This window comes from Aptenodytes patagonicus, chromosome 9 (assembly GCF_965638725.1).
Source record: "Aptenodytes patagonicus chromosome 9, bAptPat1.pri.cur, whole genome shotgun sequence".
Lineage (NCBI taxonomy): Eukaryota > Metazoa > Chordata > Aves > Sphenisciformes > Spheniscidae > Aptenodytes > Aptenodytes patagonicus.
The window spans coordinates 2,359,584-2,384,780 of NC_134957.1; the positions used below are offsets into that span (position 1 = coordinate 2,359,584).

At 51.2% G+C, this 25,197-nt stretch overlaps 1 protein-coding gene across 1 annotated transcript in view; it reads right to left on the reverse strand.

Moving 5' to 3' along the window:
- Positions 1-20,475, reverse strand: part of GPC4 (glypican 4) — a 72,704-nt gene extending 52,229 nt beyond the window's left edge. The window contains exon 1 of the mRNA XM_076346912.1: positions 20,105-20,475. Coding sequence (XP_076203027.1) covers positions 20,105-20,465 — 361 coding nt within the window. The 5' untranslated portion in view covers positions 20,466-20,475. The remainder of the gene's footprint in view (positions 1-20,104) is intronic.
- Between the last annotated feature and the right edge of the window lie 4,722 nt (positions 20,476-25,197).

Sequence of the window (25,197 nt, forward strand, 5' to 3'; positions counted from 1 at the left end):
TCAGGTCCTGCTTGATGGAAGGTCGGCTCCAGCCACCATTTCACACCACTTTGGCTCCCTGAGAACCAACCCTGAGGGCCTTCACTCCCCAAATCCCGCCTTATTCAAGCCGAGGGATACCTGTGGCCTTTCTGCAAGACCCGAGTAACCAGCCTGACCTACGAGGGGAGGCAAGGTCCCCAAAACACCCCCGACAGCATCATGCTGTTTCTCAAAACAAACTCACTCGCAGGCAAAGTCCTTCAGTAAAAGGCCTCCTACCAGCTCAGCCCCAGGATGAGCGTTCAGCAGTTGGGGGACATCAACTCCCTACGCAAAGTGACAGTTGTGCAACACCAGCAAAAACAGAGCCCAGGCATGGCGAGAATAATTCATTTGTAGGATGTTTCCCACCAACTGCAGAAATATTTGCTCTAACAGCCTTGAAGTCCTTAAGGAAGAACTCAACTTTTTTTTTTCTTCTTCTTCCTTTTTTATTATTTTTTTTTCCTTTCCAATCCACTGTTTTCCATTTCTCCATACAGCAACTAAACCAACCGAAACCTACCCAAGTCCTCCACAAACAGACCCTAACTACCACGCTTTCCCCTTGCGGAACAGAGTCTCTCCCTGCGTGGCCACATCCTGCCACCCCTCGCAGGACAATTAGCCTTAATCCTCGTTAGTTCTGTACGTTTCCTTTAAATCCTGTTACCGCATTCCTCCGTGCACTCGAGCGCGGCTCAGCCAGCCTCCGCCACCACAGCAGTGACGGTGACCCCACGGTGCCTCCGAGCTCCTGACCCACCGGAGCTGCACTGGTCCCAAGGGCTGCAACGCTCCTGGACCAATCTATCTTCACTGATTAGTTCTTAATCAGGGCGGCAGACGTGAACGAAGGGTGGAGATGAAAAGAGAAAGGGGGAAGGGGAGTTAAATAGGAAAAAAAATAAAGATTTTTCTTCAAGGAAAGGTTCCCCTTTGCTGCTTTAGGAGACAACTATGAAAACTTTGTCCAAAAACAGCATTTGAAGTCTAGCTACTTTCATATTTATAACATTTGAGTCACTTCAGAAAACCTCCACCAAAGCGACCAAGTTGGACTACTACATTCATTTATTTTGGAAGTTTATCCAAGCCTCGGTTAAAGATAAACAACACGCTTGGATGTGAAAGAACATCAGAGCCGGGTTGCTGGAGCGGCGGGGAGCTTCCACCCGCTTTGATAGCGCCAAGGCACGAGATGGTATCAGCGCAACCCAAAATGTACTTACTCCTTCCTGGAGAGGCACAGCGAAAGCGCTGGGAAGTTATTGCTTGTCCTTGGGAGGCATTCTTGCCATACTAATAATTATGCAAAGGATTCAGCTTAGAAATCTCAGGCAGAGTCAAGGCATTTAGACCTGACTTATTAATGGCCAATAGTTAATAGGCTGGAGCTGTAATTCCTCTGTCTGGGGACTGGGGGGTGTTTAAGCCAAATATATAAAAAAATTTAAAAATTAAAAAATTACAGCTGCATTATTGTTCTGTTACTGAAGGTAGGAAGCACCTTCCAGTCCAAAGCACCCTGAAAACCAAAAGTAAAACCAGACTTTACCAGGTCTCCACTGATTCCCAAAGCCAGTAAGTGCATCAGTATTCCTAAACCTGTTTCCAGCAGAGACATGGAAGACAAGTGATCGGTAACACATCTTAACACCCAGTACTCTTTAACACGCCCAAGGAAAATCCTCCACAAAACAAAAGTTTTACAAAGCATAATTCTCTCAAGAGCCTGCATGTCAAGAGTACAAATTAGTCTTTGGAGCCTGCCACCCTCCTTTCAATTTAAAGTTTAAGGCAACACCAACACACCAAAAAACAGGGTCTTTCTTGTGAAAAGCTGATCTGAGAACACATGGTGAACATATTGCCAAATTTGAGAGACACCCCGAAAGAGCAACAATGCGAACTTTTGGGACTTCAAATAAACAAATTTGAACTAATCAATCTGGAAAATCTGTTTTCTATTTGTGGGTTTGGGTTTGCTGTTTTATGTTTCTTTTTTTGTCTTCGCTGTTTGTTTGCTTTCAATTACCCGGGCCCCTCCTTATCCTAACCTCTAAAACTCCCTGCGCCGTGCCGACCGGGCGGCGGGCAGCAAGACACCATAGTCATGCAATCGCAAATGTGAGCTGGAGGATGCTCCTTCTTCAAAAGCCGCCGGTTTTGCTCAAATGAACTTCTTTTGGTGTGTGTCCCCCACGGCAAGGGTACAGCATCGGCAGTTTGGCGTCCTCTCCTCTGGAGCGGGGACTATTTGCTGTTTCACAGGTCATCAGGAGGTAGCAAGCAAAGCTTACCAGATGTGGGTTTTACCACCTCAAGTGGAACTACCATTTTCTTTATGGGAACCCTGGTTTTTAACGTTTTATCAGGTCACTGCGATTACAAAAGCTTCACTTAGATGCACAAAAGCTCCTATAAAACCTCTAGTTCAAGGTTTATTTGGTCTAGGTGGTTTTCAACTCGGAGGAACGACTTGCAGACACAAGTAATTTGTCCCATAAGCTTTGATTGACCAGTTGCTCGGTGCGCTTGAACCGTGCCTGCCTTCTGAGCAAAATTCCATCAACTCACTGACCAAAAGATGTTCTTTTAAGAATATTTTAAAAAAAAAAAAAGCTTGCAGCAAAAAGGAAGTTTCAATTACTTTGTCAAATCAAGCAGAAAAATTAAGATCCAAGCAAACTTTATCAGCTCTGACAAGCAAATGCTGATGCCTTTGTTTCCGATGTGCGCAAAACTTTGACTAAAGAGGGGTGTGCATGTATGTTTTTGGGTTTGCTTTTTTTTTTTTTCTTTTTAAGCCACAGAAATATGCATCCTTTTTTTACAACGTGCTTTGCTACAACAGGGTTTTGTAAAGATATTCAAATGAAGGAACTGGCACAGAGCTATCAAAGCAGCTGATTCTTCTCTAAGCATCCACCAACATTTCCATGTGTCAATAGTACTTCACAACCACATTCATCTATGTAAAAACCCACATTAATAAGCCCTTCCCCTGCCTGCAGAGCTTGCCAAGCACAGTAACAGTGCAGATAACTTAAGAATTTAAAGCAGGTTAAGAGGCTCCGGAAAAAGATACACAAAAGGCCAGATTTCCAAATGCATTTTGCATCTATGCTTCCCCCCCCCCCCCCCCCCCGACAGTTTGGCTCTTATGAAGCATTTCATATTCAGTTTGTGGTCTGCGCTCCGGGAGCGACTGGAGGGGTCTGTGGAAGCACACACATAGGCGGTGTTCTGAAGCTTGCAGTGCAGGGCGCTGTGGCCCCCCGGAAATTAATTTTTAGAGGTCCCACAAGCTAAAACAGTTTGAAAGCGCTACGCTATCCACTGCCCCGCTCAGCCTTATGCTGCTCCTGCTGAACAAACCATCTCCTCTGCCAGAAACCCTTGCTGGCTCCCGGTCACCAGCTCCCCAAGGGCAGGTGGGCTGCAAGTTGGTGGAGCACTTATTTTCTGCCCCCCCCCCCGCCCAAAGGCCAAAAAGTCTCATTTGCTTAGAAAATAAAATTCAGTCCAAGAGCAGGTCCTGGGCAGACATAAATGAGACTTCAGTTATAAGTGGGAAGTTTTCCACAAGACGTTTTCATAGCAACATGGAGACCGTTTTGGTACCAAAGGGAAAGGAGGGCACTCGCGCTGCTCCATGCTTGCAGCTCCCTGATTGTTCCCCCAGTTTAGCTCAGTGCAGGACGACCTTCTCAGCCTGGACACAGGCAAAGCCCTTTCCATGGCAAGCCAGACCTACAGCCTGTCCCAGTTTTAAGCACAATATTTCAGCTGGGAGCCTCCCACTGCAGAGCAGGTTTCCAGAATAGGAGTCTGGAAGAACCACTGCCATCGATCCAGAGATGCTCCTCCAGAGCATCACAGCCACAATTCAATTTTGAGTTTATCTGCAGGAACCCACACTACATCTCACTACGTAGCTGCACGCTACAAACACTCAGTAAAGCAGCAAGTTTGATTCATGCTGCATTTTTCAGCCCTGCCCACAAAAGCACGTGAAGGCTTTTCTTGCTTCATCGGTGACCCAGCAATGCTGCCAACCCCTCGCTCCAGCCTGCTTTCCCAGGAAGGCAGGCCACAGGTAATGCTGCTCTGCCCCACGTCTTCCCTCTGCTCCTGACTGTAGATACAGTTCCCCAATTTCAGCTGGACCAGAAAGAGCCACCAATTAAAGGTGTTTCAGAAATAATTAGCTTGCATCAATCTGATGCAAACGAGAGTTGGGGAAACAAGCCCAGATGAAGGGTTCTGGGAGGGACAGTCAGCAGAGCTTGATCTCGCAGCAACTCTTCCACCGCAGCTGGAGGACCAAGGCATGCACGTGTGCTTCCCAGCTCACCCCCTCCCACGGTCAGAGCTACCAGGGGCTATCGGGACACGCGATGGGCTCTCTGCGGCTATCAGGTCCTGGCTTGCCAGGCCATCAGAAGAAAGGCTGCACGGGAAATTAATGAGCAATCTGTGTATATGATATTGGGGGGGGGGGGAGGGGGGATCATACGCTGCTGTCTGCAGCAGGACACCACAATTTGACTTGACTTTCCAATTTTAAAGGTTAAAAAACTCACACCATGTGTTATTGCAAAAGGCAGGAAAGAACACGTTGCTCAAAGGGGATGCCAGCACCGAAAACAAGGAGGTGGGTCAGATTTAAATCTAAACAGGTCCACCGCACATCCATCCTAGGGCCACTGTTTATAAGCAGAGAAAGGCAACTTTATACACAAAGATCACACACTAGTGGTTCCTGGCTGTTCCCAGGAAGAAAAGCTGCTTTTCAGCTGAACTTTCTGAGAACTGCTCATGTAAATAAGACAAACCTCCAAAAACGCACACAGCTGAGCCTGAAGTATCGCATGGAGAAAGGCAAATAAGCGGCACAACAGGAGACAGGGGAAGTCCAGCGCCAAAAAACCCAAGGTGCGACTTTCCCAAGACCTTTGAAACGCCCCTGAAATTGGGCCACCGTGCACAGCTAAGAGCTAGAGAGGGAAGAGACAAACTGCCGGTGGAAATCCTCCCTCCAGCAAGCAGCACAGCCCTGCGTTTAGCCCCCTTGAAAAAAAGGGGTGCAGACCCCTTCCAAGCCACGGAGAAGCAGAAGGCACCAAGCCCAGCTCTGCTTTACCCCAGGCACGGCAGGCAGAATGTCCACCAGGAGATGCCACCGTGGCAGAGCCCAGTGCCGGGGTCGCTGCCTCCTCACCCAGGGACTTTTATTGGGAGCAGCAGTGCTGGGATGGGAGTGCAACCCCCCAGCACTGGTGAGAGTCTGGACCATCACCTATACCTCCCATGTCTCAGCTTTATCTCCCCTTAAACAAACCACCTCAGAGCTAAGACCGCAGCTGAGTTTATAAATAAGATTTTTACCTGAAAAATGTGCCTTTAAGCCTTTGCCTGCTACTCCCACTAAGTTTTACTTTTTTAACAGCCAAGGCATCTGTTGCAGAAGCCACCCAGCTCACACAAGCAGCGCACTGTGCTCAGCCAGCAACCTACGTCCAAAAACCCATCCCGCTGCTGGAACAGACTCCCAATGTATTCCCCGGGTCTGGAACCAGCAGCCTGCCAGTATTTGTGGAAAAGGCGAGGCTGAGTAAGTAGTTTAACCTACCCTGGTAGAGGCGAGAAGGGGGGTGGGAGAGAGGGGAGAAAGGATTAAGATAAGGGTATCACAAAATTAAAAATTCCTCCTTCTCCCCTCCTCCAGGACACCCTATGTACCCCGCTCTCCTTGGCGCAGCTGTGAACACCGGCCTTATCGGCCAGCAGGTTCACACGGGCACTCCTCCTCCTCCTCCTCCTCCTCCCGTTAGCATAGATAAATCTCAACATCTTTTCAACAATTTGCAAGCCAGCTTCTGTGCCACAAAGTTTGTTCGAGCAAAATCCTCCCAGGAGGGACAGCAGCGTCCCAGATGAAGGACGCAGCTGCAGAGGACAACCTGCCCACAGGGAGGGCAGGAGGGCACAGGAGGCCACTTCAACCTTTTAAGATGAGACCATCTTTCTGGTTTCCCTACCCTCCTGCCAAACACGTTTCACTGCGCGGGCACGTGCCTTCTCGGCGCTGCTCTGCACAGGAACATGGCACCTCTCCTTGCCCACACCCGAGATGGCTTTGTCCATCCCACACACTGGATGGCTCATGCTGCCCATGCAAGCTAAGCAACTCAGGCCTTGCAGAAACCCTTCCCTAGCCTGGGAAGGGACCCGAAGCTTGGATCTGCCCTGCAGCCAGCAACAGACCCTACACCCACCCAGGAAGGCCTCCTCCCCTCCAACCAACACAGGGTCACATTTTCTTAGGTATTTTGGAAAGAGCACGTTTGGAAGACCTCAGCCCCAGGTATCACAGAGACTTTTCACCTGCAGACCCAAATTTTGATCCCCTCTCGTGCACAGCAGCTGGGCTTGTGCAAACAGCTTCGGCCGGGTGGAAAAAACAACACACCCAGCTGAAAGCACCTTATCATACCAGGGGACAATTGCATCAAGACTTTAGCTGGCAGGCATCGAAGGGGTTTATTTTGTCTTTTTAAGCACGGCCCTGAGCAACCAGGGGGGAGGAGCGAGTGCAAACAGGACCTTTGCCATCCACCTCCCAGGCGGTACCATCCCAAATCTGCTGGCGGGAAGGTAAACAGCCCCCAGCATGCTGCGAGCCCCAGGGAAGGGACAGTTGATTAGAAGGATGGGACATATTTGCCAGTTGTGTTAGTCCTTCCCAAGCAGTGAGAGGGGCTCCCACCCTCCCCACCACTGCTGCTGTGCTGTGCCGGCACCCTCTGTTAGCAAAAACACTATAAAAAGTTTGAGGCTAAAAAAAAGGCCAGAGGAGAGACGGGCAGTCCCCGCAGCAGGGAGGCGTTTAGTGACCCACAGGCGACATGAAGCGATGCTAGCAGGGCTGAGGCAAGGCTTTAGCGTGGGGACTGCCGTCAGTGGCACTCCTGCATGGGCTGGGTGTCTCCAGTGGACGACCGCGGCCCCACGGGACGTGGGCTGTGAGCACAGGAGCTTCCCACTGTGGGGATGAACCTGTCCTGTGGATGCACCAGGATAAAACAGGCAAGAAACACCCGGAGAAGCGCCCGCAGCAAAGCGATGAGGGACCACGCTGGTTCAAATCCACATGGTCGGGGCACAGCCAAAGGGATAAACACAGGGACAGGGCAAAAAGCACACGGAGGGGAGAGAACCAGAAGCCAGCAACTCGTCCATGAAAGCCCAAGTGCTGACCTCGACCAGGTTTCAGATGCTTTCAGTGCAACCAGCCATCAGCATTTCTGCCCACCAGTCAAGACTTTCCTTATTTTGAACTCTACTCCCTTTTAAAAAAAAAAAAAAAAAAAAACAGGGCACAACGTTTCCCATCCTTCATCACCAGAGGGAGAGGCAGGGATCGGAGAAGTGTAGCCTTCCAGCCTGGACACCCTGGGACAAAAGCCCGAGCTAACACTAAAGCCTTGAAGCTTCACCCGAGCCCCCAGGTAAGAAAAATATTTTCAAGACTGCCGCAGGCTTAGGTACAGCCCCCCTCCTGCTCTCACGCTATTTTCAAACCATGACATTTTTTCCAAAACAAAGTGTTTTGCAATCCTTGAGCAATCCTTTCCTTTTCCAATAAAAAAGTGAAATTCTCTTCATTCTCTGCCGGTCGAGACGCACAACCAGAGGCACAACCACCAGCTCCAAATCCACCCACCCTGCAGACGGCCACGTCAGAGCCCTCTCCCCGGGCTCCTGTGCTGGGCTGGCACCAGGCAGGTCTTGCTACACCACAAGCTGCTCACAGAAGATTTGGGAAAGGTTAAATTTTAACTTGAAACTCTTTTACTAAACAGCTTGACTTGTCTTCTGAACCTAGCTCCTGTAATTGAGGGATTTCACTTAATCCATTTAACTTCCAAATGTGCTTCTTCTGCTATAACTTGTTTCCCCAAAAAGAAATTGCTCAGTGTCTCAGAATATTAAAATATTACTAAAAAGCCAGAGAGCCGAAGATGACCTATTTCTCATAGCAATAGAAATATTTCCAGGTCCTAACAAAGGCACAGGAAAAGTAGCTCTACATCAAAATGTAACTGAAGCCAATAAAGAGATTTGCTCTAAAAGAAATTAATATGAATCAAATCCCAAGGAAGCAGATTTCATGGTACAATCCTCCTATGTTAACTGCCCAGTAGTCTCCCAAACTGCCAGTCCAAAGGCAACATACAGTAAAATTTACATTCTGTGATCACTCAGACACACATCTGGTACAAAGGCCCACACTTCAAAATATAAAACCATTGAAAATATTTCTGGAAGAGCTTCGCAGTTTAAAAACACCACCCAGGAACTAACTGGGACCGAGCAATTTAATCTCAGGAGACACACAGGCAGCCCCGGCACACATCCCCGGACCCAGCTGGGAGAACACAAGGGGTTAAAACTGGCAGTGGCCTCATGCAGCAGGAGCATGAAGGGCCTATTTAAAAAGAAGAATCAGAAATAAGGAATTTTGCCAGTTTTTACCCCTGATAAATCCGCATTCCAGTCTGTCAGCTATCTTGTTATCCCCAGAGCTGCTGAAGTGTCTTTGGCTGTAACTATGCATGACTCCGGCTCAGAGTAATGGAAATAAAGTATGTGCATTGCGACTGCAGCGTTCCTTTCCCAACCCCAGAAAAAGAAAGGCAGAGCAGGAGGAGATCCTAGAGCAGCTCAGGGATTTTGTACGGAGAAGTTGGAAAGCCGCTCACACCCTACATCAGCCGCCCGCCCCACCAAACCTGCCTGGGGAAGGATGCCTAGAAGTTTTAAAGGAGATGCCACGTTTTGGCCCAGCACAGCAGCTTTTACTATCTGCAGTAACAAACAAATAAATACTCTTCCAGATTCACAAGTCCAGTTTAGCTGGCAATTCATACCCGGCAAACATTTGGAAGCAGTATTGTAAAATTAAACAAAGCTATCATTTACAGGAAACCCTGCCTCGAGTACAAATTATAGAGTTGTTAAGTTTATCTGGCAATGCCCTGCCCCTGAGTGCTATATAATTATTCCTAAATCTTTCAGGAAAGAATGCAAATATTTTAAAGCCGTAATTCATTGACAAGGAGGAAGTCTCCTTTAACCTTTTATGCATATTTTGATACCTAGAAATTAACCCCTACTCGCCACAACTATTTTTCAGTATCCTATTGAGCTGGCTGGCTGGCGAGTGGGATGGTCCCTGGTTTCGGCAAGGCTGGCCGGGAGCACCACGCTCACCTGGCATCCTCGCCTGCTCACAGACTGTGTTTTCAAAGCAGCTTCGGGGCTGGTTTGGAGCAGCACCATGCCAGCCAGGCTGTTCCCCGCACGGGAGCCTTCCCGGTAAGGGAGGTTTCAGGCTGCTGAAAAGGCTGGCTGTTCTCACGGGGGTTACGGCAAAAAAGTGGTATAAAGGAGCCTTTAATAGAGCGGAGGGCTGAGTTATGTGGAGTTTTGCTAGCTAGGCGCCTGCCACCAGGATCTCCGCGTCCCTTTGGCGGGCTGGATTCATAGGGGCAGAAACAGCCCTGAGCCCCATCCCTTCGAGCCTCCTCTACCCACCAAGCCACGGCTCTCCAACCAGCCCCAATTAACTCACGTTAATTAGCATAAGCCATGTGGCCGAGAGCAGTGCCACCTTCGCCAACCCAAAAAAAAAAAAAAAAAAAAGAAAAGAGTTCTGTTTTGCAAAGGAGAAAGCCTCTTCCCAGGCCCGCCCTCCAGCAGCCGAGCCCTTAATCTACCACTGGCAGCAGCAAATCGTTTGGGGTACATTTCTAAAGAAATGGTCACTTGCAGCCGAAGGGGAGAGGGTGTGCATCCCCCAGGACAGGCAAGCGGCATCTGCAAAGCCAGACATGCAGCCCCCCCACCCTCCCAATAGCACCCACTGGGCGAGCACCCACTGCCCCACGGGGACTCATCCTGCTCTGGAACAGTGCTGCGCCCACAGGGTCAGCCATGCCAGCTGTGCCCTGCCTGTCAGCACTTGACTCTGCCATCAGGGCTGCTCTGAAACCATAACGCATCTGCTATTAAGCTCAAAAGGGAAAAAAACCCAAAAACCAACAAAACGACACCCAACCTTACCTTTTCAAAAGGTAGCGCTCACGCTATTGTATTCTCCTCCCAGTGACATCATTTATTTAATAAGAGCTCAGCGGTGGGTGTTATCCCCCAGTGCTACCTGGCAGTTTCTCGGCACCGCTGCTCAGATGGCGGGATGCTGCAGAGGGCAGGCGCTGGCAGCCTGTCGTAAAGCAAGGCCACCATTCACAATTATTCAGACACGGGAAGCAAACAAGTACTATATCAAGGTTAGGCTGCAGCAGTTAATCCAGTAGCTTCGTATACACAAACAATATCGGTGATGCACATCGACCATCACAGATTAGTGCTTCTGATATGGTAGATCTTGGAGGTGAAAGGACCTGGCTTCTTCCTCCCGGTGGAAGCAGGTCAGTGGATTCCCTTCCTTGCCACTAGCTAAAACCAAGAGTTTTTAGTACGAGGATGAGCATTGTACTGAGAAATCACCCAAAATGGATTTAAACCTAATTCCGCTAAGATGCTATGGTGCTCCAAACCGCTACGATGCTCCAAACCGCTCCCTGGGTCTTTCAGAAGTTGTCCCGGTGATACAAGTCCCCTTCGCCTCCTCTCCTTTGCAATGAGAAGTTGTGAGCTTTCCTCCACGCCTGGAGCCAGGGAAGGGAGGCCAGGCCAGGCTTAAAGCCCTCACGCCGCCTCTTCGCCCCGGCGCAAGCCTGACGCCGTGCTCAGGGAGTGGGGAGGCAGAAGCAGGGAGCGGGGAGGCAGAAGCGCGTAAAACCGAGCCAGCAAGCGATTGCACTAGAAGAAACCAATCTCATTATGAGAGTTAATGAAAGCAAACCACAATTATTATGTAAACAGCACTGAATCATTAGCAGACATATCAAAGCCATTTTTGCCCCCACCGAGAAAAAAAAGCATACGGTCCTACGGCACCCTCAGCTCTTTCTCTGAACCAAGCCAAAACTCAGGAGGAAGCCTGTTTGTTTTCCTCCAGTCCAAACCAAACCAGTGGCACCACTCTGACCTCTGATCTGCATGCCGGGTTTCTGCCAGCTGCTCACTCCCAGTGCCTCTGCCCTGGCAGGGAGGCATTGCCGCTGGTGCCTCACCGCCTCGTCCCACCGGGCACCCCATGCTCCACCAAAACTGCCGGCCACCACACTTCAGAAACCCAAATGCTGGCAGGCGGGCAAAAAAAATTCACCCCGTACTACCCAGAGCAAAGGTAAAGCCCGCCTGGGTGCCCTCGTGTACCTGGCAAGGGAATTATTTTCCATCAGGCTTATAATTGTGCTGGTTTCTTTGACCACATAAATGCCCTGTCCTCCCACAGGAATGGGCCAAGGAAAGATAGGGAGGGTGCAGGAGGTTATTCTTCCCCCTTATTGCTATCATGTAAAGTCTCTCCCTGTCACAAATTTCTTTCTAATAGCACCCACTGGAGCTGGGTGAAGCTGCTTGCCCTTTAATCTTCCAGGGGGCAAAGTTACCTTTAAAACAAACAAGCAAGCAAGTTCCCTTGTAAAGAGGACACTGCCAGCCAGTTGGCTATAAAGACACTCCAACAAGATCCCCGTGTTTCTAGGAGAAGCAAAAAACTGCATTTCAGCCCAGAAAAAAATCCTGGCTCCGTCTTTATGTTCCAAGAACGCTGAATCAAAACAGGCGCTGCTCTTGAAAAAGAGGAGAGTACAAAGAAGCAAAAAGTTTGTATTAAAACCCATGTAATCTTTTTAAAACACCATTATTAGAACCTGTAGCACCAGCCAAGAGTGATCTATCACCCCCTGTCATCGCAGCCTGCAATACAGAGCTTTTTCTACCAAACTGTCAATGCTACCAAGCTAAAGCCCCAGCTCATAATTTCTTAAAGCTGGCCCTCCGCTGCCAGCAAATCCCCTAAAACCCCAGGGATTTGGGGGTCCAGGGCACTGCTGTTCCTCCATCAGAGCCACTGCCAAGGGACGGGCCATGCGGGGCGATGCGACCCAACACCGAGCATCCAGCACGGGCTCTGCACGGTGCTTCGAAGCAGGAGGATGTTATAAGTCAACGCAGGTAAACAATTCACCAAGGGTTATTTTGGCTTCTTTCAAAAGGAAAGTCAACGGGCCATAAAGGCTTTAACTACATTTTCCAATGCGAGCACGTCCCTTCGAGGGACGTACCACAAGGTGCCCGGTTTTCACAGGGTGAGTGGTCAGAGCTCTCTGAAAACCAGACACCCTGACATTTGGGGTTTTCCTGTGAAGTTGTTACTCTAACACACCCCAAATCACCAGTAATTTCTAGAATAGCACTACAAACCACAAGAGGTTAAACCGACTGCACATTACTTAAACTAACCTAAGTGTGACCCCTGGAAAGGAACAGCTATTGGATGTTGTGGTTCTGTAGAAACTCAATTACCAAAGCCAATTTCCTACCAGCATTTTTAAAAGAAGAAGAAAAAAAAAAACACAGCAACAATGCTGACAATGTGTAAGGGCCACATATTTTCACCTCCCAAAAGCTGCAGCCTTGCCTGTGTAAGAACAGTTCCTATTCCCACAAAAATGTTGAAACATATTTTAAACATTTCATCATTGTTTGCTCCCATCTGAATTTGCTTAAAATCCAGACAATTCTCAACTTCTAAATTGGAAACATTAAGAGAAATACTCCTTCGAAATCCTTCACTCAGGGCAGCTCCTCACTGCTGTCCATGTACCTTTCCTACACCAAAACCAGCCAAGAGAAGTCCCTCACAGGGAACTCACACAAATCCAAGTCCATCGGCCACCAACTGTGTAAGCCACAGAAAATATGAGTAGAAAGATGGGAAAGGAACAGATTTTATTTTCCTGCTTGAAAGATGAACAACAAAAAAAGAAGTATTTCTAAGAGTGCTTTTTTTTGGGGGGAAGAGAAATCAGGCACTGCTTTACATTGGGAAGGAGGCACTATAATCCTAATTTCACGTTAAAATCAACATTGGGCAGCCCTTAACGAAGGCCAATCCCATCGGTAGGTCCCCACACACACTTTTTAAGCACCATCTCCATCCTTTCAAGCACCGCACTTTGCCAGCGAGGTGATGCACCGCTGCCCTTGGGGACCACCACTCCTTCCCCATCCCACCTCACTCTTCTCCCAGGCCCCATGGGGACACGAGACGTGCCAGACCGCAAGACACGAACCGGCGGGGAAGATGCCTGCGCTGGCCATGGCCATTTGCAAACAGAAAACGCTGTCCTAAGAAAACCATCGTAGCTGCATCCTCGCGGGGGCAAAGCCTGCTGACAGCCCACGTGGCTGCCACCAGCCCCACGCATGTGAAGTCTCTGACACCTCCTCACTGGCTCCCCTCTTCCCAACACGCTGCTTTTATCCAAGCGCCCTTCCCGGACCAGCAAGATGTAAACAAGAAGAAAATCCCCCGGAACAAACACGGCGCTTCAGCCACAGCCTCCACAGGGCTGCACGCACGCTGCACGGGCAGAGAAAAACACAGACAGCCCGAAATCTCTGCTGGAAAGGCAAAATAGTTTCATGAAACACTAAGGAAAGTCTTTAACAAAGCGGAAAGCAGGTAAGACGGGCTACAACAAAGTCATTCTCTTTTAATTAAAATGCTTGGCAATTAAAAAAAAAATAACACAAGCAGCAGCTTTCTTCCCAGGGAGCACAACTCCCAGCGAACAGCACAAACTACCCCTTCCAGGGCACCGGAGGGGTTTGCTATGGGGCATCTTGGAGCACACAAGGTAATTTAGGGAGCATGGGGGAAGTTTAAGAGTTTTCCCGGGCCCTCGCATTGCTTACCAATGGGAGAAGGAAGTTATCTTCATAATCTCAAAAGAAAGAGAAAGCAGGAGGAATGTGAGGAATGCGAGGTTATTGCCCTGGAGACCGGAGCTGGCAGCCCGCTCTCGGCCCCCAGCCGCCAGGGAGGAGACGCACACCCTGACCTCTTTGGCTAACAAGAATTTCCTTGCCCCCCCCTCCCAAAAAAAAAAAAAAAAAAGGCAGAACAAAAGCAAGGAATCGGTCCCGGAGGGTCGCTCCTCTTCTGGGAGGAGGCAAAGGATTTGGAGCAGACCAGATAATCCTGATGCTCCATCCTGTGGTTTGGGGAGGAGACCAGGAGGGAGATATAAAGGATTGAGCTCTTGCAACTTGACACACACATGCACATCCATAGAAGTCCCGAGGTGAGCACCCCTCTGCTTATCGGGGGAATGGCTATGGGGTGGAGGGGACGGGAGGCGAGAACCACGCACCCGACACCTCTCGAGAAACACTAGTACCCCTTCTCCATCCACGCAGGCTCCGGGGCACTGCCAGGGTTGGCAACCCATCACACATCACCAGAACGGTGGGGTCTGCACAAGCCACCAGCCAACACCACAGAGCAGGCTAAGACCATGGACATCACCACCCCGAATAACCTGGGACACTTCCAGCCTCCTGACGGAGGTCCCAGCCCTGCTGGGCAGATGCTACCTGCGCCTCCAAGACAGAAGATGCTTGCCTGGGACCTTCTCCCATCAGAGCCATTTCACACCTATTGCTCGCACACAGCAGCGATGCTTCAGCCTAAACTTCCTTGGGTCCACAGATATCAAGGATAAATACCGCGGCGGAGGGGAGGCAGAGACCCGAGGCAAACCCAGCGCCTCGCCACTGTGCCGGCCTTGCTCTGCTGCCGTTTTAGCAAGAATAAAAAGTCTGTTGACATTCGAAAGCCACAGAAAATCTCCCTGAAACTACAAAACAGTACTGAAAACATTGTGCAGCTCAGGCCTCCTGCACAATGTACACACTTCTATTCAGCCTCTTAAAAAACAGCTACATGTCTAAGGAAACATGTGATAATTAAGGCAATTTTAACAATAGATAATAATTTGACTATGAATTGTATGGAATGTAATGACTGCTTATTCTGGCAGAAAAAACAGAACTTTCTATGAAGTGTCTGCCAAGGAAAATGATACTCCCACTCAGCCCGGACCACTGCAAGCAGTTGCTGCTAACCACATGCTTCACGCTGCCGGCTGCTAGGACACGGCGCGCTGCTGCAGTTGAACAAAACCCTGTGCTGCAGATTTACAGAAAGAAAGTAGAGTCCCAGGCAAGCGGCGGCCGGAGCCATGAGTCAGCCGGGGGCCGCCGCCAGCTCTCGCCAACGCTTGCCGAGCCACCCGGCCGCCAGCGCCAGACGCCGGGGTGCTCGCCGGTGGCCTGCAGGCGACTTGCATGCTGCCAGCTCCCCCCCCGCTGTTTCCAGTTGCTAAATGTCATTAGAAGCAGCTAAAAATACTTCAAGCGATTCTCTCATTTACTTTTCCATGCCAGCACTTGCGTTTGCCGCAAGGACGTTCTCCGACGGTCACTTCCCCACCTACGGGTGGCCAGGCAATTGCTCTATTAATGCATACCAGGCAGGAGAAACCACCCCGCCCGCCAAGGACCACTGCCTTCGCTGGACAAGAGTCATTGCAAACAGCTACAGCTGGTGGCCAGGTAGCTCCACACCTTCAAACGGACGGCGAGGAGGACCAGGTATTTTCTGGTACTTCTCATACCCCAACGAGCCCAGGAGCCGTCTTGTGCAAACTGACTGCAACAGGCTCAGCAGTGCCAGACAGCACGAGTAACAGTCCTGGATGAGATCCAGAAACCGTTTCTCGGTTGGAAGAGGCCACATGGAAGAGAAGCACGTGAAAAGTAAAAAAAAGCATTCGCTGAACTTTATACATAAAACAGCAATGCCAACAAAGCAACTTTCCCGATCGACCAAGGTGGCACATCTGGGTGATGCATCAGCGACGGCACTCGGCTGACAATCATAAACACGCTGGGGATGAGCGAGCAGCAGGACATCGGGGCACCCCTGCCAAAGTTACTTCAAGCAAAATCCCACGAGTCAAAAAATCAAGGGCCAAGTGATTTCCTCTGTCACGGTGAAAGAACCGCCCTCCATCGCTCCCAACAAATGAACGCAGCTATACCATTAATTTGGTTTAAATACAAAGATTACACCAAGCATCTTTACTAAGACTGAACATGGAGTACTGCTTGCACCCAGCTGCCTGCAAAGGCAGGCTCCAGGCTCGCTCTGTGCTCCCCAACAGGGCGTCTTCCACTCGAGCCTACCTCCAAGCCACCACGAAATCAGGACAGCAGTGCCAGCGAGGGAAGGCATTACACTTCTGTGGGAAATTCACAGGTTAAACAATAACGCTTTCCACCAACAGGCAAGATTTTTTTTTTTTCCCTTTTCAATCCAGGAAAAGAAACATCTATTTCTTCCAATTAGCAGGAAAAGGGAAGGAATTTCCATCCATTTAACACCTGAGGGCAAGAAGGAGCCTCTTGAAAGAAATGTTGGGGTTTTTTGTTTTTAAATCACAGCCACCTACTGTGGGTCTCCGGATGCTACCGACACCAGCTCGCTTTGCATTTCATTCTGCAGCCACACCAGACCAACCGGTGGAAGCAGCCCCTGCTGATGGTCGCTCCCAGGGAGTTTTGCCCCATCACCACCACAGCCCCGAGACACGTGGGTTCAATAAGGAATGATACTTTCCAGGGAGTGTTTGAACAAAGTGAGCAGCTACAGGCTGAAGGACTGAGACTTCCCTGAGATGTGCCCTTTCCTCGGGAGACTTTTAAAGTCATCTTAAAACCAGCTACAGGCTGGTGCTCTCCCCACACCACCTACTATCTAGACATTATCAAGAGTCAAGTTTCACAAACCATCTACACCAGCTCTACGCAAGCACTGATCTCTCCAGCAACAGCAGCAAGATTGCACCTCGCCACTGCCATGAGCCCCACCACAGGGCTATAGGTGCAGAAGCCTAAAGATCACTCGGCTACAAGGCAGTACCAAAAGGCCATGACTTAGGAAATGCTTCCATGCAGATTTCTAGCAGTAGTCTGTCTTTACACCTCTAACACCAAGTTAACATAAAAGGAAACAATTTCTGTATGTTCCACACTACAAATAACACATTATATACCTCTTCTCAAGCAAGCAATGAGTTGACCAGCTGCACACTTCTTTCAGAAATGCTTATGTACTTCAGCAAGTATATATGCATATATATATGCATAACCTGCCGTTTATGCATATTCTAATTACGTCCTAAACCTAGTCTAAACAAATATTAAATTGAACTCCTAGGTAATTATGGACAAGCAATAGCCATTTAATGCGACTGAAATAGCAATGATGCAGATAAAAAGATTGCTGGAATGAGCCCTTTCTTGAAAGAAAAAAAAAAAAAGTTGCACACACCTACTGCTCCAGGAGAAGATAAATGTGGAAAAAAGTCCACATGAGATGCTGCTAAACCCCAAACGAGTCGTGTGCCCATCCAGTGAGAATGAGTTTCACTTGCTGTCACGCAGCCCAGTGCAGGGGCACATCTGCCCATGCTGCCCAGCTGCTTCACTTCGACAATTCAAGGCCAACGTTTTGCAGGACCAGTAACCCCTGCTTTGACAGTAAAGTCACTACACTTACAGAAACTAATTTGCCACAGCTTTTAGGACACCTTCCTGGAAAGGTGCTAGGAAGTTTCTGTCTGTGCACAGGGATCTAAAGCAATTCTGCAAGAGAATGGAAGAATAAAGCACAATCCACCAAACCAGTGCAAAAATGTAAAGAACTTGATGGACTTCGGACTTGAGTTCAACCACATTTCTTACATTATCCCATCAGCATGACAGCCCATTGAACACTCTCCAACCTGTTCTCCACGGTTTGGCGAGCAGAGAGGTGCTACAAAGCAAAAATCATCAGTTTCCACTATCACCCCAATGGCATACTCATCCAAACACACAGCTCTTTCCCATACACACTTATCTCGTTCTCACCAATTAGCCAGGCTCCCAGGCAACTGCCTTTTCAATTCACTCACCCACCTGAAGGAAAACACACCGCTATCACCTGAAACACCAACTGAAATCAAAGGTTTGGCAAATGACTCATTTTTCAAGACACAATACACACTGCGGACCTTTCGGCCTGGTGGCAGACCTCAGCCTCCAGCATTATCACGGGCGGCGTTTCCCACCCAGCTCACAGCACGCCAGTTCCCTGTGCTGACCCCGCAAAAGCAATGGCATGTGAAGCACCGCACGCTCAAAAAGTTAAAAACCAGCAGCACGGTGAGCAGTTACTATCTGCATACACCAGCTGAGGGGCAAGAGAGGGGATCCAGAGCCTCTAAACACAACACACGCCGAAACCACGTGAATTTGCAGCGGGAATGTGAAACTGCAGCAGGTGTAGCACCCCACTTGAGGTTTAAGTGCAGTCGCACTTGAGGTACACCACACTTTAAAGCCATACACAACACACCTCCTTTAAAGACTTCCACCATCCTCTCCGAAACACCCTGCAGAGCAGGATGACATTTAAAATGTAACTTTGCAAGACCTGTTGCTTTCCAAGCGAGGCCAGACGCAGACTCCCCGCACCACCGGAACAGCGACCTAACCCAGCCGATATTTTCAGCGTGTCATTGCGGAAAGCCCTTCTTTTGTCAAATAATCTTACCTTACTCATCACATTTCTCTGACCCCTTATTTCAAAAGCACAGGGTCAAACCGACAACTGCTTTAGAGCCTCAAATGGAAGCCCTGTCAGCATGACCTACTCCCAACATCCTCCAAAGCTCACCAAGTCATCTTAAACAACAATATATAAAATATGGACTAGGACAAACCTTCCGGACGTATGAGGAAGCCTGCTCACGTCCTGATCCTACACTGATGAGGGCTGGACTCAAATCAAATCTAAGCCTATTTATTAGAGACCGTTTTACGAAGCAGGGAGGGTGAAGGGGAGAGAGTATTTTAACTGCAACCAGTCAGACGTTTCTCATTAAAATATTTCTTGGAGAAGTAAACGGACCCGCATTTTTATTCAAACAGATGTAGGCTAAACGCATATCATTAGTCTGACAATATAAAAGCGCAACCGACTGAAATCATTTTAGCTTTGTCAGTGAAAAGGATAATGTATGCATATCTGGAGGGCACACCAATGGTAAAGATTACCCCCAGCTTCTATCTTAGCCGTCTAAAGGTATTTACTTGGGGTCTGTCTGTGTTGTGACAGTGTCCTAGACCGAAATGAATGCCTCTAACACTTCACATTTTTGAGCCATTCAGTCATGCATTTTTGTTATTGTTGAAAGTAGTGCGAAATTGCAGTGCATGAGCTGGAGTCCTTGGTGGTCTCCGAGGATTCCAGCTAAAAAGGCACTTCCTTTGTTCCGCGGAGAATGCGGTCCAGTAGGTCATTCAGAAGGGGAAATAAAAGCAGCGGCCCTGGGAGGGAGATGAAGGATGAAACAAAAAGAATAAAATGTTTTGGGTGGGAGCACATTAGCTACCATTTCCTACTGCTGCCGGCTGCGAGCACTCCCGTCCCCTGGATGCGCAAGTACCTCGGGACGAAGATGGAGGGAAGAAAGAAGAAGGAAAAAAAAAAAAAAGAAAAAAGAAAGAATCCGTTTCTCCGTCCCGTCGCCAGCAGGCAGGCCGCCGGGCGAGCGGCACCTGGGGCGGGACGGGGCCGCCCGCCGCCGCGCCCCCCCGCCGGGGAGAAACGCAGCCCAAGGGCAGGCAGCGCCCGCTCCGCCGCCGCGCAAACCGCCGGCCGAGCGGCGGGGAGCGGAGCCGGCAACAGGCGCGGTCCCGCCCGCCGCCCCGGCACGGGGGGGGGGGTGCCCAGCGCGCCGGGCTCCGGGCAGCCGCGCCGGCTCCTGCCGCGCTCCCCCGGCGAGCCGAGCTCCGGGGAGGCGAACCGAGCCGAGCCGGGCGCCCCGAGCCGAGCTCCGGGGAGCCGAGCCGGGCGGCGCGCCCCGCTCCGGGCCGGACCATGCCCCGCGCTGCGGGGGGGAGCCGGGCGCGCACCCCGCGCTCCGCGGGGCCGGGGCCGGGCCGAGCGCGCAAAAAGGCGGCGGCGATGATCGCGACTCACCGCTGATCTCGTGGCTGGGCGCTTCGCTCTGGCTGAAGCCCTTGGCGGCGTAGAGCCTCCGCACTTCGGAGCAACTTTTGGCGCGGGGCTCGGCGGCCAGCAGCAGCGGCAGGCTGAGGGCGGCTAAAGTGCAGAGGAGGGGCGGCAGGCAGCCGCGCCGCCGCGGCATGGTGCGGGCGGGCAGGGGCCGCCGGGGCCGGGCGAGAGCGCCCCGAGGCCGGAGCCGGCCCTCCGCCGAGCCTGCCCCGCCGCGCCGCGCAGGAGCCGCGCCCGTTGCCGTGCACCCCGCTCCGCTGCGCCTCCGCTCCGCTGGCCCGGCGTGCGGCGGCGCTCTGCAAACTTGGCCCGGCAGGAAGCACATGGGGTGGTGGAGGAGGAGGAGGAGGAGGAGGAGGGAGGCGGGGAGGGCGGCAGCCAAGCAGGATCGCGCAGGGCCGGGACAAGCCTCTGCAGCCCCCGGGAAAATCAGGAGCTGGGATCCGCCCGCCCAGCGAGGCGGAGCGGAGCCCGGGGCTGCCCGCCCGTCCGCCCGCCCTCTCCGCCGCCGGCCTGGCCCCGAGCGGGCGCCCCCTCCCCGGGGCGCGCCCCGCTGCGCCCACCGCCTGCGGGGATCCCGGGCCGGGCCCGCCGCCCCCGGCTCTGCCCGTCGCCAAGTCCCCGCCAGCCTGGGGACTGCGAGCTCCTCGCCTCCCAGCAGGGCTGGCCCCAGCCTGGAGCCGGGTCTGAGCATCCCCCGGCCGTGGGGAGTTCCCACCTGGCACCCACACTACCATCCAAAGTGCCCCGCAAGGGAAAGCGAAATTCCCTGGTAGGGGTTGGAAAGGGCTGGGTCGGCTGTTCCTCCTTAACTGGAGGTGTAGATGGTTCAGCTCTGCTCCAGGTTTAGTAGGTTCACTAAGCTGATGAATTTTGACATCACTGTGACAGGTTTGAACTATGTGCATGAAAGACTCATCAAAACTGACTGTTTTTTTCACTGATCCTCTGTTTCCAAGAGTTTGGCAGGACAGAGGCCTCAGGAACACAGACACCAAAATGCTCTGGCCACTCTTCCTCCTGCATTCTCCAGCCCTGCACACAGATACATGCATAGATGTAGACAAGCCCCACTAAACCCTTAAACCAGCGGTTTAAGCGCAACAATTGCTGCTTGCTTCTGTTTACTGAGAATCACAGAAATAGAACTGCAAGAATGACAGGGACTGGCATAATTTCATAGAGCTGTAATGTCACTTAAAGGATCTGCGTAAGGGAGACCTTGCTCCCTGTCTGTAATGGTGAGGTCTCGGTGTCTGTGTGCCCTGGGTGCGGATACTGCGCAGGCAGCTCTGTCCTGCTGCAGCATCCGTGTGTCTGCGCCCGGTGCTGTGTCTCGGCACGGTGTAATTTGCCCCATGACAGTGTAATGGCCTGGCAATAGCAGCATTTAAAAAAAAAGAAATGTGCAGTGGTTTACATTTCAATACACTCTTTTATTATACTCGTTTCTCTCATTGCCACATTGGGGAAGACAGACTGAAACAACAGCAAAGGAAGTTGCCAGCTTCACCCCCTTGCTCTCAAGCTTTTGTCAGCGAAACGCCGGGCGGGTCGGGAGGAAAAGACCGTCTATTCATTTCCCCAGCGAGAGCGTGCCGACAGCAAAGCATGGCCACGCTGCCCCGCCAGGCACTTTTCGTGGGAACAAGATGCTCGTTCAGCTTTGAGCTTTCCAGCGGCAACACCGGCAGCTCACCGCAGCCTTGGAGCCGCGCAGGCTGCTGCAGTCAAGGAATTACACCAAAAGCAATGGAAAGCCGTGTTAGCGCAGCCCGGCCTGGGCCAGCTGCGATGGAGAGGCTCCTGCTGCGGTGGGGCTGTCCCTCCGCAGGGATGCAGGGAGCATCCCCTGCCTGCACGGGAAATGGGCCAAGCCATCCCTGAGGGCAAAGCTGGAGTTTGCTTTATCGTGGTTTAAAAAGTCTCCAGGGGTAAATCCAGCCATCCTGCTGGAAAGGGGTGCAGGGATCTCAGTCACCCTGCCATCCGCTGGGGCCACTCACGCCGGGCTGGTGAGACAAGCTAGGACAGAAGTTCTCATGAAGTTATAAAGTGTCCTGAGAGAGAATAATCCTCTAGGATCTGGCCCTGCAATGTATGACTGAGTTCTGGTTTTCAAAGCACTACCTCACCCTCCCAGCCTTTATTTGAAGAGACAATGTGAATTTTAAAGAGAACTCAGCAGGGAGCACTGCATTTTTTATTCCAAAGTGAGAGAGAAAACGAGAGTGAGAAAGTCTGCGGGGTTAGAGACAGCTTGCCATTTGTTGTTTCTCATAATCCCATACCTCGGCAGGATTTAAGAAACCTCCTGAAAAACACGGAGGGTTTTGTCGAATACTTGATCAAGTAGTTAAATCAAAGGCTGCAGCAAAACAATGGGACTCTGAAATTTTTCATGAAAAACTCTTTTTTTTTTTTAAGGAATGGAAAAGTAGCCTCTCTCAAAAAGGGAATTTTTCTTTGAGTTTTTCCCCTTCTCCAGTGTTTTCTCACATCTGGCAGAACCTCCCCAGCCCACTCACCCCAAACTGCTCGAGCGATTCCCCTTTCCCTCTTCTCTCCCTTTCCCAGGAGAAAAAGACGGAGAAAAGCAGAGGGGAAAACTTGCACTTTAGTTTTAAAAAGATGTTGATGTTTCTTTCAGGGCAAAAAAACTTCTGCCTTCCCACCTCCCCCAAAACTCTCCTCTCTCCCCACTAGCTATTTCTGTCCCCAGACTCAGTGTTTCTTTTCCAGCCCTAGAAGATACCCCGAGGCCTGCCATGGTGGCACGGGATGCTCCCTGATGCTGGGGCTCATGTCCCCATCTCCCCTGCCTGCACAGAGAGCCGAGCCCACGCTGCCTGCAGGGCTTTTGGAGCCGTTTCAGCTCTGCCCGCTCACAAAGTCAGCTGCGAGCCTCCTGTGTTATTTGGGGGGACCCCCAATGTGTCCCCACCACCGGCACAGGCACCCCTGGGCTGGGCAGAGCCGGCTCCGGCGCGGACCCGCTGGCGCAGCCGTCACTGGCCACAGCGCAGGAGATGGAGACAAGGTGACATCACCCGCATTGCATCTGCACTGAGCCTCTTCCAGCATATGCCACGGGCCTTGCACAACTTGGCATTTCAAATTTCCGTCATCTCATTCACTGGAAAAATTGCAGCCCTGCCAGCTTTTCGGAGAGAAGGAAGGGTAGGGAAGGAGAAACGAGAGGAGACCCAGTTCCTCCGCAGTTTCTCTTCACCTTCCTCTGGTGTGCTGCCTCTCCTCTCCAGCACAGACCTCCGGCCGCGCTGCTGCTGCCTGAGCCTTCGTCCACACAACAAAGTTATGTCGGTTTAATTAAAACCACTTTGAATGTGCTCTAGAGGAATTGGCACAAACCCTTCACAGGGGTGTGGTTAAATCAGTATAAATCTTACCGGTATTGAACGAGTCCACATCGGCGATGTACCAGCTTACACTAAAAATCAATACAAGTAATTCCCACCTGCGCAAGATTCGCTGGATCAATTTTAACTTCAGGCTGGCGGGAGCAGGGCAGTCTTCTAGCACCGACAAATCTTGGCAGCAGAGAGGAACCCCAAGCCCAGCAGCGGCACCGATTACATCTGAAAATCCCGCTGGGGTCCTATGAAGGCTTAAGCTTTCGGTTTGATTTAATTCTGGTGCTGGCCAGAGGTCTGCCACAGCCCTGCGGTGTTTCCAGTCATCTGTCAGGGAATTTACTGGGGGGTTGTACTCGGATAAAGATTTCAGATGTAGCCCTTTAGGAAAACCTGGCTGAATGCAATCCTTGGGCTGGCTATCATTAAGGGTGATTAAATCCTACACTCTGGCAGGAAAGCCTGGGCCACAAGGAGGCTAGAAAGTGTTGAAAGAGAACTGGACAGGCATGTCTTCCCAGCTCCAGCTCATCAGCAGGAGATGGCTCATTGGAAACCCGAACCAGGCGCGTTGGCTCTCCTGTGGCAGAGCGGTCGGGCTGGAACGAGGGAGGCTTGAGTGGAAACAGTCTCCTTTGATAAAACCCCAGATACCACAAATTCGGGGTGTGTTTAATCCAGGGCATCTGTCATGAGGATGGGGGGATTCTGCTAGTTGCAAAATGAAGCTCTGAATCTGGGTTTCGAATGTCAACGGCCTGATATTTTAGGGCAAGCAGATCCGGTGTTTCAACATGGGCTGGTGTCTCCATTTATTTTTATCACTTATTTTTATCCTAGAGCTCATTCACCCTGTCCAGCGAACAGAAACCTCCCACAGTAGCTGCTCGGCTGTGGGGTAAGGGGTGGATTAGCTTCTCGTTGCTTTCTGCAGAGGGGCCAACACCGGCTGGGCTCTGCCGAGGCAGGGTGCAAGTGCTGTGCACGCTGAAGCAAGATGGAAAGACACTAAGGGGGCAGGGGCGAACAGGCTGGGCGTACAGTGAGGCTGCTGCAAGGGTTTCACTCAGACTCCCGTGTCCAAACCGGCTCACAGCGCATGGGGCTTGCTGTGTGGAGCTCAAGACCATCTCCATTTTAGGGAATGCAAGAGCTTGTCTCTCCCCCAGCAGGACAAGAAGCTGTCCCAGCCCTGTCCCCGGCCACCACAGGGAGGAGACTCGGGGACACACAGCTTTGAAGGGCACAGGAATGCACTCACTTTCACAGATTTTCATGCCTGCACTTCCCAGCTCTCCCAAAAATGACTGTGTGGCAGATGGCTCTGACGTGTAGCACACTCACACCCAGCAGATAAAAATATTCCCCAACAGATTCCCGGCAAGCGAATGTCAGTCACCATCGCTCCAGAGCTGGTCACAGCTTCCTCTCCTCCCTGCTCCCCCACCACTGGGGCACAAAGCAGGTCCCCGGGCTGCGTATCCCCAATGGCCACCATGTGGCTCACCAGACCGATGCTGGCAGCTGGGCTGGCATCCCCACTCCGCGCCGGCGGCCCGTGAGGGGAGCGGTGCCGGCTCACCCGCACCCCTTCCCACAGCTCAGCATCCCCCAGGACATGTCCCCATTCTCCCCACCCCAGGTGGCTATACATCCCGTGCCTGCATCGGCTTCCCGATGCAT